The sequence below is a fragment of the Balaenoptera musculus genome, chromosome 11 (assembly GCF_009873245.2).
Source record: "Balaenoptera musculus isolate JJ_BM4_2016_0621 chromosome 11, mBalMus1.pri.v3, whole genome shotgun sequence".
In the NCBI taxonomy this organism is placed as follows: Eukaryota; Metazoa; Chordata; class Mammalia; order Artiodactyla; family Balaenopteridae; genus Balaenoptera; species Balaenoptera musculus.
In genome coordinates, this window is record NC_045795.1 from 43,236,905 (window position 1) to 43,256,477 (window position 19,573).

General features: G+C 35.7%; 1 protein-coding gene across 2 annotated transcripts in view; it reads right to left on the minus strand.

Annotated features, from left to right (window-relative positions):
- Positions 1–18,636, minus strand: part of BMP5 (bone morphogenetic protein 5) — a 118,371-nt gene extending 99,735 nt beyond the window's left edge. Inside the window, exon 1 of one of the 2 annotated variants that reach the window (XM_036867737.1) lies at positions 17,496–17,985. In XM_036867737.1, the coding sequence (XP_036723632.1) occupies positions 17,496–17,985 (490 nt within the window). Of the gene's footprint in view, positions 1–17,495 lie in introns of both variants that reach the window. The other variant, XM_036867736.1, reaches the window with a different exon arrangement.
- Positions 18,637–19,573: the final 937 nt, after the last annotated feature.

Here is a 19,573-nt window from a genome sequence, read left to right on the forward strand (position 1 = left end):
TCTTTACTCCCTGGCAAATACTCATCTGTTCCCTATCTCTATAGTTTTGCTTTTCCTAGAACTTCATATAAATAAAATCATACAATATGGGTCTGGTGGTTTTTCACTTAGAAAAATGTAATTTAAGTTCATCTATGTATTAACATGTATCAATAGTTCTTTCCTTTTTATTGCTGAGAATTCCATTGAATGGATATGCCACCGTCTGTTTAACCATTCAGCCACTGCAGGACATTTAAGTTCTTTGCACTTTGGGGCAATTATGAAGAGAGCCTCTGTAAACATTTATGCACAGGTTTTTATGTGAACCTAGGATTTCATTTCTCTATAGTAAATACCTAGAAGTGAAATATCAGGGTCATGATGGATAGTGTATGTGTAATATTATAAGAAACTGCCAAGATTTTTTTCAAAGTGGCTGTGTCATTTTGTGTTCTTACCAGCAATTTATGAGAGCTCCATATCTTTACCAGCATTTGTACTGGGAGGTTTTGTTGTCTTGTTTTTTCCTTTTTAGCTATTTTTATGATGTGTAGTGCTCTTATTGTGTTTTAAATAGCATTTCCCTAATGACTGATGATGTTGAACATGGTTTTATGTGCCTATTGGCTTTCCATAACTTTTATAATATTTTGAATTTATGTATCATCCAATTAGTGATTTATGTAAACAGTCCATGGAATCTCAGGAAAAGTATATACTCTACACAATTTGATACATGTCAGCATATTTCAAAGTACAATCCTTGAGATATGTCAATTAATTTAACTTCATTAATTGTATTAGTCAAGTACATTTTTGTTTTATATTTGTGTGTGTGTGTGTGTGTGTGTGTATTCTATCATGCAGTTTTAATTGTATGGTAGGATTTCATACTACAAATTTGTTTTTATCAATTTTTACTTACACTTTTCACAATTTTTGTTTTGTGCATTTTGATTTATTACTTCCCATATAAAGATCTGGCAATGCTGGAGTTTTGTTGTTTTATATAGCCCATGATCATAGTGGCTTGCTCTGTTCCATGTCATTTATTTTACCTTGGACCTTAGACTTCCTGATATAAAATTCTGACCCTTGATTTCTTCTGCTTGTATATCTGTGATATACTTTTTTCCTTGATTCAGAATTTATCTAATTATTTGATTGTCACTTTAGCTGAGTTATTTTTGCAGTTAGGACACCATCGTACTAATATTTGGATTTCTAGCTGTTGCTTAAATGTCTTTTTTTAAAACTATACACTATGATACAGTATTGAACTTTTCAGGGCTAAGAGATATTGATAAGATTATGAACACATGTAATGAAAAATCATGATTTAAAGACCAGATTTAGCCAAAACAAAAGTGCAGGCATATCCTGGCACTCTTCCTAAATCTCAGATGTAGCTATCAGCCAAGAAGGTACTAAAGAGGTCAAGGTGATGGAAGTGGGTCATGAATATTCCACATCACTGTGATCATTTAAACAAGGGCTGATGGCAAAAGTAATTCCAAACCATCTCGGGATTCTGTGAAAAAGATTTAGACTCAAAAAACAAACTTGATACTAAACTAGAAAGTATGTTTTTTGTGGGTAAATGCAGGCAATGGCTAATCAATTTAAAAATAATGTGCATATTTACTTAATGCTCTTTCTCTGCAATCCTCAAATGCCACCTTTAAGTACTATAATCAATGAGATACTTATACCCCTCTGCCAGCCCTGTTCTTAGGTCATCTGTAAATGCATGTTTTGTAATTAAATTACAGGAGATTATTTGGGTGTAAGGTTATTTAGCCCAAATTTATTTGTTCAGCTGATTTTAATTCTCAAACTGTGGTTCCTTGAAGACTATGAATTCCCCATTCTTCTTGATTTCTATTCCAGGAATCAGCTACATTGCACCTTTGAGCAGTTATTTCTAGAGTGGGATGTGGATGGAATATTTTCCAAACTCTTAAATAACGGAGTGTTTTCCCATGACTGTTATACACAAATGACAAGTGAGGTGGAAAGCGAGAAATCAAAACATAAAAATTTTAAAAATTAGAAGTGAATAATTATTAAATACCTAAACACAGGAGGAATTTCTAAGCATAAGCAACAATGAGATAAGGTAACTAGAAAAATGAACAAAAATATCAAAATAGGACTCCCCAAAGAGACGATATAAATGGCCAATAGATATATAAAAGAACTGATCTTGGAAGAAATACAAATTCAAAAAAAGATGTTTAAGATTATCAAGAATGTAAATATGTTAGATTTAATATAGGTTTCAGTATGATAAAATAGTTCTAGCATTTACTGTTGGTGCAAATAGTAATTGAAAGAAGTTTACTGGAAAAAAATTTAGTAATATTTTTCAGGAGATTTAAAAGACAATCATATCTTTTTTTCTAATAATTCACTTTTTAAGAACAGACTCTAAGAAAAATGATCAGAAATTGTTTAAAATGTTTATGAACACTTATATATACAGAGATATCCATTGCAATAGAATATATAATAGTAAAAACTGGAAAAATTACATGCCCAACTATAAAAGAATGTTTACACAAATGAATTTTCCAGCTGAAATATTACTGTCATTAAAAATATGCCCATAAAGAGCACGCAAAGAAATGAGAAAAGTCATATACTAAAAAATCAAGAATAAACTAAGGGTACAACATTGCATAAACATTGCTCAAGTCTATGAAAAATGTATGTTTGAAAAGTATGGAAAGAAATACATAAAAATATAAACAATGGTCATTCTAGATAATAGAATTTAAACTTTTTCCTTCTTTTTTTTAATATCTCATTAACTTTTTTATATTGAGTACATATTGAAACAGTAACATTTGGATATATTGGATTAAGGAAAATATATTATCAAAAATAATTTCAATTGTTCCTCTTTAGTTTTTCTTAATGTCATGGATTTTTTTTCTTTTTTTTTAATTTCTTTTTTTAAAAATATCTTTATTGGAGTATAATTGCTTTACAATGTTGTGTTAGTTTCTGTTGTATAACAAAGTGAATCAGCTATATGTATACATATATCCCCATATCCCCATATCCCCTCCCTCTTGAGCCTCCCTCCCACCCTCCCTATCCCACCCCTCTAGGTTGTCACAAAGCATTGTGCTGATCTCCCTGTGCTATGCAGCAGCTTCCCACTAGCCATCCATTTTACATTTGGTAGTGTATATATGTCAATGCTACTCTCTCACTTTGTCCGAGCTTCCCCTTCCCCTCCGTGTCCTCAAGTCCGTTCTCTACGTCTGAGTCTTTATTCCCTGCTTCTTTTTTTTTTAAAGATTGATTGATTGATTGATTGCTATGTTGGTTCTTCGTTTCTGTGCGAGGGCTTTCTCTAGTTGTGGCGAGCAGGGGCCACTCTTCATCGCGGTGCGCGGGCCTCTCACTATCGTGGCCTCTCTTGTTGTGGAGCACAGCCTCCAGACGCGCAGGCTCAGTAGTTGTGGCTCAAGGGCCTAGTTGCTCCGCGGCATGTGGGATCTTCCCAGACCAGGGCTCGAACCCGTGTCCCCTGCATTAGCAGGCAGATTCTCAACCACTGCGCCACCAGGGAAGCCCCTGCTTCTTTTTAATTTTGGAAATAAAGTGGCCATGGTGTCAGCAAATTAGCTTATAATAATGCTCTGCTTGCCGTATTTCCAAAATGGCTTTTATATAATAGGATTTCCACGTGGAAGAGCTTTTGTCAGAGTGAGTTCCCTGTAACCCCAGGTACCCAATGGTGCTCTGTCAGAAGAGTTCCAGAGTCCAATGTGCACAGGAAACCCTATAACCCACATCCTCCTTGCAGAGATTCACCATGCCCGTTCACGTAATAAAGATACTGAGAAGTCTCCTCTTGGAAATATCAAACCTTATTTAATTACTGTTTCTCAGCATCCTTCAAATTTATTTGACTATAAAATTTCAGATTCACTCCCTAGAAGGACTTGAAATGCTTTCAATGAAATCCCCTTATAAATACTAAGAATTCTAATTAAAAGGAGTCAGTGATTGAAAGTGGCCAAGAAATTTAAACAATCATAATTCAGCATGGGCTCGAGTTATTATATGTCAATGAAGTTAGTGGAATTAAAATTAAATAGGATTTTTTATCCATTCATAAACAATAATTTTATCTTCAGACCTTCTAAGTACATCTCAGTCTAAGTTTTTAGAAGTCAGATATTGAGATCGTTCACACTTCCCCTTACATTACAATCAGGCCATGGGTTGATTGGGTCGGAGCAGTTAGGTAAAGGGAGGAAGAGAGAGAAAGAAAACAGAATTTTTAAAAAGAAACAGGTGCCATCTTAGATGCTCATCTTTACTCTGCAGCTACTGCTTGACTTGCTTTTCAAAGCAGAAATTAGTCCTCAGGCATTTTGGTAAGAGTTGATACATGAACACTCATCCCTGCTTTTTACAAGTCCTTTTTTGATTTCTTGGCTTGGTATTGAGGCTGAGGGCAGCTGAAACTGAGGGCAACTGCCCTCAGACACTTCATCCTAGAAATACTTTCTCTTGGAAAAAATATTAATTATCCCAAGGTCTTAGCTTTTAATTTATAAAATACATGAGGAGCAGAAATAACAGATTTAACTTCAGTGTGATATAGGGGCAATGAGTGAGTTATGTGAAAGGCACTCACTTTACACGTGCAAGAGATTAGGGCTATAGCTGCTACAGATCAAGAGATATGCATTCAGTGTGGAGTGTTCAGTGTTATATAGCATACAGAGGAGACTTCAGCCACAACTAGCAGGATGGAGCAGAGGCTAGCTGCCAGAGTTCCCATCTGCAACAGCAGGAACTTCCTCACTTGTAGGTTTAGATGGTCCTGTAGCCCAAACTTCTAGTCTAGTAGGTATCTCATGACATTCACTGGCCAGTCCAGGATTAGGTCAGAAAAGCTGTGACAAGGCACTCATCCTTAGGTGCAGGGCAGCCTTGTTATGTGTCCTTCTACACTGGCCAGAATTTTGGTAGTTTTCCAGCATCCAAATGAACTCATGGTTATTTATTCCAACCTCCAACCATTGTTTTTGAGGCCCATTACTGTTTGCAACTTTGAAATTCTACCTCTTTTCTAGTTTGCCAAACATTACTCCTGTTCATCCCAAGTCTGTCTTTTGAAGGTGGGAATCAACACAAATCCCCTTTCCATTCCTCATTACTGGCCAGATGGTTGCATGGCACAAAGGTCAGTATCACCGGTGTCTTCAAAATACTTGCCTCCCTCTGCCTTGTGAGTATTATGAGGATTTGCCTCCTTCAGAAGGCCAAAGCATCCCAGTTCAGAAGAAGGCCTGGAGGAGCCCAACTCCAGGGATAACACTCTTGGTAAATTCATCACTAGAAATTTTTTTTCCCTAAAACGTAAAGCATTACTAATGAAGTAAAAATATTCCAAATCCAATATGGGAAATGTTGGAAAAATATATAGAGCTTGATAGAATTCAAACCATGTCCCAACCAACAGTCTTCCCAACAGCATCTACAAAGGCAACACAGTACAGCAGGGAGCAGCTTAGATTCTGAATCCAGTTCCTCCTCTTACAAGATGTAGTACTTCGGACCAATGCCTTAACATCTCTGGGTCTCAGTTTCCTCATCTGTAAAATAGGGTAATTTTGTGGTAATTAAATGTTAGCACTTGAAATGCTATTAGCACTCTGTCTGGTAATTTATAAGCACCAAATAAGTGTTAGCTGTGGAAGACAGTGAATTTCAGTAGAGCAGAAATCATTATAAATCTTAAGGGCTTCTTTTATTATTTCATTTTGATGATCTGGTGTTTGTTGATATGAACTCACAGGTAAACACCAGTCGGGGGCATGGCGCCCCAGGAGACTTAGATCCACATTTTGCTGTATAAGTTCATTTCATGATCACAACAGATTGTTGGTAAAGAGTAAAACAGTGGTAAAATATTTGTCAATGTTTCTCAACAATCAAGTTGAAGTAATAATGGTCTAATGCTCAGGATCCTGAGTAGATTCAAAGACATGTATCCAAGAGGTCTGTATACCAATTCTTGGAATTCTCTGTTATTCCCTACATGGTAAAATGTGTCTTCAATGACTCATTATGTCCTGAATCCACATCACGTGGAGTGTGTACAGTGACAAAGGAGACACTGAACACAAGCTTGTTAGCACACAAATGAAGAAGTAAGTTAGGGTCTGGGGTCAAGATTTAGACAGATCAAATAACTTTAAGTTGAAAAACTGTATGACCTTTACCCCTATTTCCTAAGTACAGCACAAATAAATAATGAATGTTTAAGCCACACTTAGGTCTGGAACGTGCAGTAAGCATGCAGTGTAAAATGTGAACCTTCGTTTGAGATATTTCCCCCTAAAATCACCTAGTGATTTTAAGGGATATATCTCCTATTGGTAAAGTTCTACCCATTACACAGAAGGTTTCAGAGTCCCTAAGCTTTGCTGAAGATTGGTTCTACCTCTGCCTTATGCTTTTTGGACTAACAGGTTTCCTTAGGTTCTGTTTGCTGGTAAGAAGCTTTTTTTTTTAAATTGTCTTTAAAGTAATTTAGGTTTGAAAACTATTTTCTCTGCACACAATAGATTAATTCTGTCTGGTTGTTTCAACAACAAAGCAATACATTCTTTTAGATAATGTTTGTTAGTGCTTTCTTTTTACTTGGTGCTGGAATTTTTGTGTGATTTCTTGAAAGTTGGTGACATTGAGCAAAAGAATCCTGGCACAAGAATCAGGGACTCTGGGCCTGGACCTGGCTCCTCTTGCCCTGTGATCTTGGCAGTGGGATAGGCAGAGTCTTTCCACAGTGCCTGACCCAATAGTAGGTAGTCAGTTCCATTTGCCCAATGACTGAATGAATGACCACTCAGATCTCCAGTGCCCACAGATGTGTATTGTGGGGTCATATCCACTTTCCTAAGTGCTGGATGCTAAAGTGATGTACAAAAGTGAAAACTATGATTATTGTTGTTAGAAGTTGCACTGCTGTCTATATATTTCAAAAGTAGGTTACCTAGCTAAAGAGTAGTGACAAAGAACAAAAAAATGTATAGCCAGACAGATTGTGGTCCCTGTACTGATTCTGCCATTTACCAGGTTGGTGATCTTTGTTAGTTATTTAACCTCTGATGAGTCTCAATTTTCACACCAATAAATGGGAACAGAAAAATATTTACCCATAAAACTGAGACACAGATTAACTAAAATAATGCATGTAAATCACTTAGTCCAGTTCCCGGTACAGGAATTATATTTAATTGTTGTCATTGTTGCTACAACTATACTATCATTTAAAATTATGTGACAATGTCATATACTTTAAATGTATCACATACACACACAAAAAAACAATGATAAACAGCTTGCTTAATTCTGATAAATTCTTCCGCCAAGTAAATAACTGTAAAATGCTAACTGTTTTTGATATGTCAGTATGGAACAAAAAAATCTTAATTGTTGATTTGAACATGCCAATAAATTTTGGAATCCATATTTTAGTGTAAAACTTCACTCACCACAATGAAAACTTTAGCAAAGAGCATCGTAATGACTTATCTTTAGCATGTTATCAAATAATGAAAAAACAATAAATCCATATTTTCCCACTCAACGTATTAGGAAATATCATAAGTCTATGTGATGACTTTACAATATGGATACTGTAATCAGAAGAGGTCCACAGTTCATGCATGGCCTTCTGTGTGACTTTTTGGATAAAACTCATAAATTCCCATCCTGCTTTAAAATATTATAACAAGAAACAATTCAGGAAAATTAATAAAAGGATCTGACTGTCATCTGAAAAAAAAAAAGAAAAACCCAAAGAAATAGTCTAGGAAAGTCAAAATGCTTAAGGCTGAATTGTTTGAAATAGAAACAAAATGATAATAATACAAATAGTAATGAGAACAGCTACAAAATAGAAAAATCATTAAATTCAACATGATCTGATTAACAGACAACACTAACAGTGCCAGGATTGAATGATTATTTGAACAGAGTGGCTTTCCTCTTTTAGAGTTCAGGAGTTTATTCACCGATATTTTCATCATGAATCAACGTTTTGCAAAATTAAAACTAAAAAAAAAACACAAGTTGGCTTCTGAAAATGAGCTTTCGAACTCAAGATTTTTTCTTCCTGTCTTTCAAAAGGGTCTTTTAGAGATTGCCCAGCCTTCACCACCACATGTTTTCTAATTCTATATTATTACTTTGGCCTGCCATTAGTTTCCCCTTCTCCATAACAAGCAAGGAAATGGTACAGGTAATATCTGGAACTAAAGTAGAATGTCAGGTTCATTCTAGGAAAGGGACCAAAAGTAATTGAAAAGCACCTTTCAACAGCAACTCACAGAAAGTGTTGCCTTCAGGTGATCACAGGGAAGCCCCACAGTTACCCAAAATCTCGGTCTTGGACTGACCTTTCCTTGGACACCCCAAGGAGGGAGCAGAGCCCATCAACTGACCAATTTGAAGACAGAGTCCCTGAATATTCAAGTTCATTTTCTTTGGATGGAGCAAAAGTCATGTGCATAATGTTCCACAGTTCAGATAGAAATTATCTGACAATGTCTGGTGGACTGGGCGTAGAATACCAACTCAAACATTAGAACAGCATGGATCTTCTTCTAGTAGAAGGAGTTATAATAGCAATAGGGATCGTTAATTGCATCCTTTGCTCATGTAGGCTCAAAGACCTATACCCTTGCCTTATTAAGTCCTAACTACAATTCTGTATTATGATCTCCACTTTACAGATGAGGGAACAGTCCCACGAAGTGAACTAGTTTGTTCAAAGATATGCAGGTGTTAATGCAAAGCTGATATTCGAACCAGTGTGACTCCAAAACCCTTACACTTAAACCCTCCTGAGAGGGTTAGAGAACCAAATAACCCCTCCTCACTCTGAGCAAAGAAAACATCTACAAAATATTAACCATAAGACTTATAGAATTGATGACCTTCACCTCTTCCTCACTAAATGAGTCTTCAATGTCTGCATCAAAGTTATTTGCAGAGGAGCCTACATCATTTCCAAGTCCAACTCACCCTTCCTCTGCTTTTGATAATTATAGAAGCAAAAGCAGGCTAAAATTTCCATCCTTCAAAGCTTTGAAGGGGAACAGAGTTTATACTGGAAAGAAGCTGTTCTACTCAAAGCTCCTCTGGGATTAAAGGGTAGGGGAATGGCTCTGGCCTCGAGGCTTAGAGGTTGGTTATTTATGAGAACTAAACAGGCAGACACACCTGCTCCCCCATGAAATTCCACATCTGTGAGTCACAGGAACTCTGCTAGGGGAGAGGAAAGGTAGCAAAGAAGAAAGACAATCATCTGAATTTGCCTCCTCCTGAAATGATTTTTACCTGCAACATGCACTGTGGAGAATTTTATATGGTTCCACTCAGAATTCACAAAACTTTAACACACAGTCACGGGTCCTTTCAGGAAGAATGACATAGAATTGAGAATCAACAGGCCTAGAGATTGAAAACACATATTGCCCTTTATATTTGCCCTACGAATCTGCGTATATTCTAGTGCTTTCTCTACGGAGTTTTGTGATTGGCAATGGTAGTCTGCTGTTTTGTATTGTGGGTTTTGTCTCTAATTTAAGTTTTCTCTAAACAGTTTTAATATATCATTGTGAAATTACTGATCAAGATACACTAAGAATTTTTTTTCAGCAATGCATGCCTGTTTTTGCCACTTCACCAACTTGTGTACATAATATAGTTCTCACACTATATTATGATTATCTCTTAAATTTTGCAATAAATTGACCAGGACAAGGATTAACATACCTATCAGTAACTTGCACTGAAATTGAAGTGATTCTAGAACTCTTGTTGACTAAACACTCAGTATGCATCTATCCATTTGTCCCCAATATCTTCAGTTGATGCCTCAATATACACTCTCCCTGTTTCTCTGCTCAGCTCTCTACACGGAGAGGCTGACTTTTCGGGAGCTGATCCAATGGGCTCCGCGGCCCTTGGCTTTCAGTGAAGATCAGCCAATGGGAAAGACAGCGGAAAAGTAAGGTCTGGGTATTTACTGCTTGACCTCCCTCCCTGCTGAGTCCATTGGGGTTGGTTGCCTGGCATCACTCTCACAAAGGCCACTGTTCCCGTCAGGGTGCCTTCCCTCTACAGTCCTCCTCTAAGACTTCTGGTAACTGTTTCTGCTCTCGTCCCATCCTAGGAGTCATGAAAGAAGGCTCCCCTGCTTTTCCACGTTCTGCATTATCTCCAGTTTTTCCAGAAAGGCCCACCTACAACATTAGAAATATTATAACATTAATTAAACTCTCCTCAAATGATGCACTTTGTGCATATTGTCTCTTTCCACTGGGGATAAGAAAAGGATGAATAGGGCTTGATTCCTGCTAGTGTAACATGTCATCAAATATGTACTCAGGAGGGTCCCTCATCGGGTCTAATACCCTGCTGCCACCATCCTGGAATTCCTGATAACTCTTAAACTAGTGGCCCCACATTTCCATTTTACTTTGGGCTCCATGAATTACTTAGCTGCTCCTGCAAATGTGGTACAGATGTTGGCTACAAATGAAATTCCAGTAACAATAACAATAACGGCCATTTCGAGAGGTCTCACTAGGTTCCAAATACTCTTCTTAAAATTGTATGTGATTAACTCATTTAATCCTCTCAGTACCCAAGGAGGAAGATGGTATTATTATCATCAGCCCTTCTTAAGCAAGGAATGAGAGACACATTTGCCCAAATTACAAACTTGTAATTTGCCCAAGGTCACCCTGCAAGAAAGTGTAGGCTATGGAATCCTAATCCAGGCAGGCTGGCTTCTTCTATGCTACACTGCAATTAGGTTTCATTTATAATTAAATCTTAAAGCCGTTTGAGCAGTAATATGCCATGGACTCAGAATTCTGAAAATAGACTGCCTCTCCCTCTATAGGAAGGCTAATAGCAAAGTTTCACTGAGGACAGGAAATCTGTGTACAACAAATAATATTGAATTTCTCATATCAGGACAGCATAGCTGAAGGGGTCTGTAAATGTTAATAAATCTTTTGATGTTGACATGTTTCATAGGCCTGCATAAAATCTAAGTGAGATTTGCATCTAACCTCTTTAAACTATTTTCTTTATTGCAAACAACTTCAGGAAAGCTGTTAAACCACAAGAACAATAAAATTGTTATTTACTTCCAAAAAGAAGTTAAATAAACACAATATGTAAGAGATAATGTAATTAGATGTATTTATTTCTAAAATGCAGGGTTGTTTTTGTAAGGCAAGCCCCAAGACTCCATTGTTTATGAAAAGTAAAATGAAAAGACACATCATCGTAAAGGCAGGGATCTTCATCATCTTAGAAATTATAAGATAATTATAAAATAATTAAACCTTTGTTTCATTTCTATACCGATCAAACAATTTAACATTACACAAAGTATGGGTTTCTACGTTTTGTATAATGTGTATGTAATTCACTGCCTTCCAAGTGTAGATATGTACTTTCTTTGGTTATGAAGGTTTGTTGTTATTTCCCTTTCTCCCAACACCACTAAAGAACCTTCTTACAAATCTACAAATGACTTTTTTTTGCTCATGTTAAACATTGTACACTTTAATAGATTTTCTTTCTACCTTATTAGATTATCATTTTATCACAGCCATTTAGATAAGACTCGTACAAACCTGGGGTTACTACTTGGTTACGTAGATTCTTGTAAACATCTCCAAAAAAGGCAGGTGAATACTCCCACTATGATTTTTATCACACTGTCATAATTTTAAGCTCCATGACTGGATCTTAAACATTCCCGTTAGACATCAACATCACAACAGCTTCCTTCTCCCCCCAAATAAATGAGCCAGTTGTCAGGGCTGACTGGTGTATTTTAAAGGATATCTTAGCCAAGGGTATTATTTTAAGAGATGAGCAAATGGGGAAACCCCACAGCCCAGGCAATAAAATATGAACTGAAGGTGCAAAGAAGCACTCATAAATATTCCCTAGAACAAGGGATGCATTGTTTTCCTCCCACCCTTTCAGTGGCTCCTCTGATCTCAGCCCCTCTCTGCATCAGGGAAGCCTCTTCCTTTAACCTATGGTTTTTTCAAGCTGAGTTACCACATATTTATGACTGTAAATGTGAGTGACCGTCGTGTGCTCCTTGTACACACACACTGAGAGCGCCCCCTCTCTTTGCCCGCTTTCGGTGTTGTTTCAGTCTGGAAGGATGAAAGGATTTCCCCCTGGAGCCGATGTGGCTGGGGATGTGGTACTAGCAGCAGTGTCACGATGAGGTAGACAGAGGGTTTCCCGCAGCCTCACTGCGAGGCCATAGACGGCCCTAACACTCATTCCATTCGTTTTTCCTCCTTCCAGGGGCTTTAAAAAAATACTTATTCTCTCTCCATCTCATCCTCATTGTTCTCTGTCCTCCAACCGTTACTCTTGATCTCTTATGCTCTCTCAACATCTCTCTTCAACTTAAAAAAAAGGAAATCCTCATTTCTTTTACAGACGTGCCATGATATTCCATAAAATTCTATTAGCCATGGGTTTTATAAACCAAAAACGGATCGCATTTTTGATGAGCGTTATTTTTGTTCAGTGGTGCGTTTTTCCCTTTTTTTTTTTTAACTTGCCCTTGAATTTCCCCTTTTAAATTTTAATACTGTTATAAAATAGGAATGGCAAAAACAATTAAATTCAGTCCATGGGATCCTCGGGGAGAGGTGAGGAGGCGAAGATGAAAGGGATGGTAGAGAAACAGTTAAAGGGGATGCAACAGCCAGAGAGGTTCTGATGCCCTGGGGAGCTTTTCTCCTGATGGGTGGAGGCTGCAATGGGCCCATCATAACCTTTTCCTTCTCAGCAGAGAGAAAACAGGAGACTGTACCTCAATGATGGAGCTGTGACGAATTGATTTTCAGCTCATCTAAGCCTTCAGCCACGAAGAAACAAGGACCAAAGGCAGACCCCAGGAAGGGTGGGGGCAATCAGGAGAGGGATGCCAAGAAAGCCTGAAGCTGGAGAGGCCCTAGAACTACAGAAGAAAGGCCAACAAATGGGAGGGGCAGGAGGTGGGGAGGAGAGAGGTGATATTGCAAAAATGGAAGAGTGAAAGGGAAGGAGCTGGAGATGGTGGGTGAGCAGCCCCAAGCCCTTCTACAGTGTGTTTCATACCTTCTTCTCTCCAGCCATGACTTCTGATTAAACTTCTAAAACTAGCGATTTGTGAGTGACCATTCAAACATGCAAAAAACTTCTAATTAAACTATGATTATAACTATCTCTGCAGCCATGCTCATCAATCAGCAAGGACATAGCTTTAGAGATGAACAAGAATCCCCCTGGGGTGCGTTCATGAATGCCAAGGGTTGATGAAGAAGAGAGAAAAAGGTCTCCACCCTCAGTAACTTCTTTTCTCTTCAAAAAGTGAAAAAGTTGTAAAGATGATTGTTTTACCCAGTAGTATTACCTTTTCTTATTCCAGGCATAATCCATGAATATGTACTGTAATGGTTTTAGATCATCTTTCCTTCCATCCCATCCCTCTTTCCTCAAAAAAAAATTTTGTGTGTGTGTTTATAGGTGCGTTTATGTTACACAAGTGTTAATAAACCTGTTGGAAAGACTACATAGATAGGCATCTTTAGGTAGATCTGTGTATAAATTCCTCTCCACTGGGCACTTGAGTCAACCAAAACCAACAATAAATATCAAAGATGTCTTTCAAAGCTGTCAACTGAGGGCATAAGCATTTTTTTTTTCTTCCAATACCAAGGGAGTTTAATGATTTGGGGAAGTAGGGGAGAAGGGTTTAAGCATTTTTTTTCTATTTCATACCTTAACATGTTAAATATGTTGTCATAAAACATGAAAAAATGTAAGCATCACATTTTTATACTTTTATGCTTGAGAATGAATATACATTCTTGAACTGTATCTGAGTATTTGACTCCAAGCCAACTGATCAAAGCCCATTAATAAACCCAAAGTTCTTTATCAGGGAAATACATGTAGACAAAGAATAATACAAAAGTGAATTTCCTATGTTGACTGATTTTTGTAATTTCCTCTAAAACATCTACAATGTTATGTCATTTTAATTTTATGATCACCAAGTAATCAAATTGGTTTCTAACTAAAAGATCTTAGAAATACACTACTTGTTTATGTAAGCTAGAGATATGCTTAAATATTGCAAACAACTTACCTAATCATTCTTTTCATTTGCAAAGGTATTTGATATATAAACTAACACTTAACATTTTTGAAAAAGAAAAAATTTACCAGAAAGATATTTTTGTTACTAACTAAATAGTGTGGAATTGACTAAGCAAAATTCCACTGATATTCATTAGTTTTAGGGAGAAAGCAGAGAAGTCAATCTGTAAAAGCTATAGACTATGAGACTGACAAAAGTTGGCCTAAGAATAATGAATAAAATAAGGCGGAAAGTTTCTCTTCACACAATTAATAATTAATATTTGTTTCTTCAAAGTGAACAAATCACTAAAATAATTTAAAGGTCAGAATAATGTGTTTGGTTTTAGTTGTTTACATTGGCCTTGAGGCAATTTATTCACATTTTATTTTTTCTTCTAGTAAATTCTACTCTACTTTTTGCTTATGAACATAAAACTAATCTCATCTGAAATTTTAAAAAATAGATATTTTGTTAAATTTGATTCAGAGTTTGAATTAAATTTAATTGTTCTTGGTGAGCAAAACTTATGTAGGAAAAAATCTTTCTGAATGACAAGATAATTGTAGAAAATCCATTATTTGACTTGAAAATGACACAGGCAGGCATTAATAACAAGGATGCTACTAGATCCATTTTATATAATTCAACTTGTTATGGGAATGTCAACAGATTCTTTCACATTTTTTAAATATCAGGTGACTTCCTCAATACAAATCCCTTGCCTCTTGCTAATTTGATCATTTGCCCTCAATCTCCACTATATACATATCTTTTAAGATACTAAAAAAATAGAATAAAATCCTCTTGAGTCTTATAGAAAGTGAAAAAGTTTCAGATAATATTGGTTAATGAATTTTACAGTAAGAAGCACTGGAAATTCTTAACACTGTTAATATATGATATTACTCTCTTACCCTTTCTAGTATACTTTGACCTATTTTATTATGGAAGAAATACAGAAGTTAAGCTTTTTACTAAGTAGTGATTGACTATAAGCTTTGGACATATTAGGAGGCATGGTCTAAAGATAATAAATAAAACTGTGTTCAATTTTCCTCAGAGACCTACTAGAAAAACTCACTTAGTATCACAATCAATTTGTCAGTAATTTCATGTGAAACATTTCATTTGGAATTACTAAATAAGGAGAAAACAATACGGTCTATTATTGAAGATGAATCACTACTCAGCAAGTTAAAGCATGATAAGAATAAATAAATAAAAATTTTCTGAAGCTTATATCCAGTATTGTTTCTCTAGTGTAAAATGAATATTATATTTCATGGTATAGTTAATAAACTGCTTTGTTATTATAATCCAAACAAATAAGCAAAAGTCTACTGATTTAAAAATATAAGTATTCTTAACGATAAAAATGTTCCTAAAAGTCCTTGAATAAACCGTTTATTATTGGTTTTGGCTTTCTTATTCTATGTAGATTTATAGAGAACAATGGTGCACGGGTTCAAAAATCATACTTCATTCCTTTCTGAAAAAACAAATACACTCTTGTGAATGATCAAAGTATTCAATTTTAATATATTATTAGAAAAGATTCATGACTGAGCTATTGTTTTATAAAGTACAAAACATAACACATTCTTTCCTGTCAGATTTTAGATGACCTGAACTGATTTTTTCAGTGATTTATTTTATGAATATGTAAATCATGCTAAATTGCATTTTTTCTATGAAAATATTAAAACTAACTTAAATTATTGAATAAGCTTGAGAAATTGCTACAAATTCAAACATACCATGAGTCACATTTGCATGCCACTCATGAAGAAAAAACAATCAAACTAATTTAGAATTAAGATATATTTTAATGGCTTAAAAGTTCCAAAGGAACCTTTTAATTACATGTAGAAGAAAAGGCCCCCAGGACACCCGATTAAGGCAACCAATGATGACTTACTAAAACTTATAATGAGAGCTTTGTCTCCTGTAACGTGAAACATATGATTTATTAGGCACCTTATCCTTCCTGCTAGGATTGCTCAGAGCAAATGAGCAGGGCATATTAAGCAACACATATTATAAAAGCATCATGTGTTATTAAGATTTGTTGCTATCTGACTTTTCAAAGAATATTTTTTGAGATATTATTTGAGGAAGTTTTAAATTAAGTGTGCAATAAAACATGTCAATTTTAAGTCCAAGCAGATTGCACTTTTAAAATCAAGTTTTAAAAGTTCTAACATTAAAATTGATTAAATTTATTGAATAAGTTTTGTCTTCAAAAATAAATACACTCTATGTGGTTTTTTTTTGAATGTTTAAAGACAGTAAATTTTCACCTTCAGTCACTACCAAAAAATTTAAAGAAAATTACAGCCCCCATAAAATCATTTTAAAGTGGTGACTCTTTAATATTATTGCAAGATGAAATACTGGGCACTAACTTATCATTTGATATTGTCAATCTCAATTTTTTAGGTATTGTCAGTATCAGCACTAAAACATAATTTTTTTAATTATTCGCTAACCATACAGCTAATTAAAGAATTTTTCAATTGAAATTTTTTTATCTTAAATGACAAGGAAAGTTTTGTATAGGTAAAGCATCATAGAATGTTTTACATTTCTCTTGCCTCTGAAAAAAATCAAATAAGTATAATATATTTTAATCATTACAGTTAAAAAAATGTTAGATTGAAACTTCTTTTCCAAAATATTTTTCACAGAATTTCAGAATCTATCCCTGAAAGTCTTTGATAGTAATCTTTTACAATATTATTTGAACTTAATTAATTTCACATCAATATTTTCACAGTAGTTTCCTCACTAAAATGAGAGTTCTTAAGTGGCATATAAATTACACTTACATGTCTTTTAAATTACTAACCAAAAAAATGGTCCAGAATCTGGCTTTTACTTTTCCATCTGTAAATACTTACATCATCATCATCATTATTATTATTATGATTATTATTTTGCCCATAGCTTAGCTATCCTCATAAATTCTCCTTTTTTTAAACTATTGCCTGTTTATTCATACATTTAAGCAAAGTTGAAATTTTAACAAGATGTGAAAAGACCCAAATTTACCCAAACCATGTGTTTAATTTTAGCTTTTTATATTAAAATATATATATATATATACATATGACTTTGTTGCCTAAGGCAAAATCTTATTTTATGTCAATGAAAGAAAGGAAACAGAAGCTGGAGAGGAGAGTTATAGAAAATGACTTTATATAAACATGACCACCTACCAGGCAGCTACTTTACCATTAGGAAAACGTCCACTTTGCAATAACATAGATTAACAAATAAACGAACAACATACCTAAATTGACAAAGCTCATGACCATGTCAGCATCATTCAGAAAGTTGGCATCATGTAGGCTGGCTAGAGGAGGACTCTGGGTGGTCAAGGGAGTCGTTCGAGACAACTGGATGCGGCGAGGGTACCCATTGGGAGAGGCTGGGGAGCCCTTCCTGGCTCCCCTGGTCTCTGCTGCCAGGGATGCCCTCACAGAGTACTCCGGCTCCTCGGGGTTCTCCTCACTGGCCATGGCGTTGTACAGGTCCAGCATAAAGAGAGGTGCAGAGGAAGCTTGTTTTCCAGGTGAAAATGGTCTGGGTCTGTGAGGCAAACCCAAGATAGAAAGAATTTCCCTCTGTATTTCCCGTCTTTCGTGGTTCCGTAGTCTTCTATAAATAAAACTGGAGTGAACATGATTGTCTCCCAAACTTCCTTTCGCAGAACCCACTAGAACCCAGCAGCTCCAGAGGAAACCCACAATACCCCTAAGTAAAAATACAGTCAGATGCATTTTTGTCCAAAAGCAAAAGTTGATATTTTTTAGTCGTTCTTGTCCTCTTACCAAAAAAAAAAAAAAAAAATCTAAGTTCTTAGGAGGTATATTTCCCCAGTAGCTGAAAAACAAATTTACCTATTCTTCATGACAGTGACATTTCTGAACACACATCCTCATTGATTTTCCTGCCCTATTTTCAATATATTGGAATATGTCAAGAGTAGTTATTTCTAAGAAAGCTGAAACTCAGATTTCCAGTTATCCACAGTTGTTAAGAGTTTTTGCTGCATGGATGGAGCAGAAGACGGCTAATATTATTTGATCAGATGACCTATGCATTCCTATATCAATATATGATAATCAGGCCTTTGGTATTTGAATGAACGGAAGTTGATCTTCTAATAAACTGTAGTTCCCAAAGTGATCTTCACTTGCTCTTGAGTTCTTCTCAACCCTTGAGCTCTTTCCAAGACAAATCCTGATTTCTGAATCACAGATCTATGCTGATCTGCACCTTGGTGTTGGAATATATATTTGTCCGGCAGCTTGGTGATAACTTTAACATCTTTTGTGTCGTCTTAGTGTAAAACAAGACTCAAGGTTGTACTATTCAAGTCAATGTGTTTTCCTGAATTTACTTGCAAACCTTGCTGAAAGTCCCTTCACTCTCTTTCTCCTTCTTACTGTTAATTCCACCTCCAGCAGACACAAATATACCAGCCCTCTTCAAGGGAGATCTAAAGAGTAATGTAAGCACAACCCTGCTGGGAAAGAAGAGGCTTCTCATTGTAATTTGAAACTGGTAAAGCAAAAAGAACTTAACCCCTTTGCTACCAGAAAAGACTTCATTTTCGCAATTTTATAGGCACGCATCTGACACAGCACAGTGATGCATGGAGCATATAAGTTCTGGGGGGGAAAGCCAGTTTTCAAGCGGCAGACTGGAAATTTGGTCACCAATTTTATAGAGGACCCTTTCAGATCTTTCTTTTAATAGTACACATTTAATACACTTCTATATTAAGTCTCAGGTTGTGGCTGAATTAACATGAGATGTCTCCGTTCTGTATTTGAGGTTATTTCTAGTTTTTGTAAGTTATTAAAGCTTACTTCTTGAAAAATAAAAGGAAGTGTCATAAATTGAGGTTAATTTATTGTTTGTTTATGACAGCCAGATCTCTTTAGAATAAAATACAGTAGAGAATTCACCACCAGTAAATATATTCTAGCTCCCAAAGCAGTAGTTATAATAATTCCATAATGGTGATGAGATAGCCCAGGTATAATGATCTTTAAACATCAAAATTTTAAGCAGAAAAGTGTATTCATATTTCTCTTGTTAACTCGGTGCATTTGAAATAAAAATAGCCTAAGATATGGTGTCATGATTCTCAACTTTCAAGTCATTTCAGTTGAAATGTAAACTGACTTTCAAATTAGATATTTCCCATAAGTTGTACTCAGTACTTTGATTTGCCTTGACCCATGCAAATAAACACAAGTCAAATATTCTTCATGACTACATGCAGATTGAAATTTGTGTTTTTAAAATCTGATGGGTATAATGGGGAAAGTGCACACCTTTCTAAAATACCATACTTAA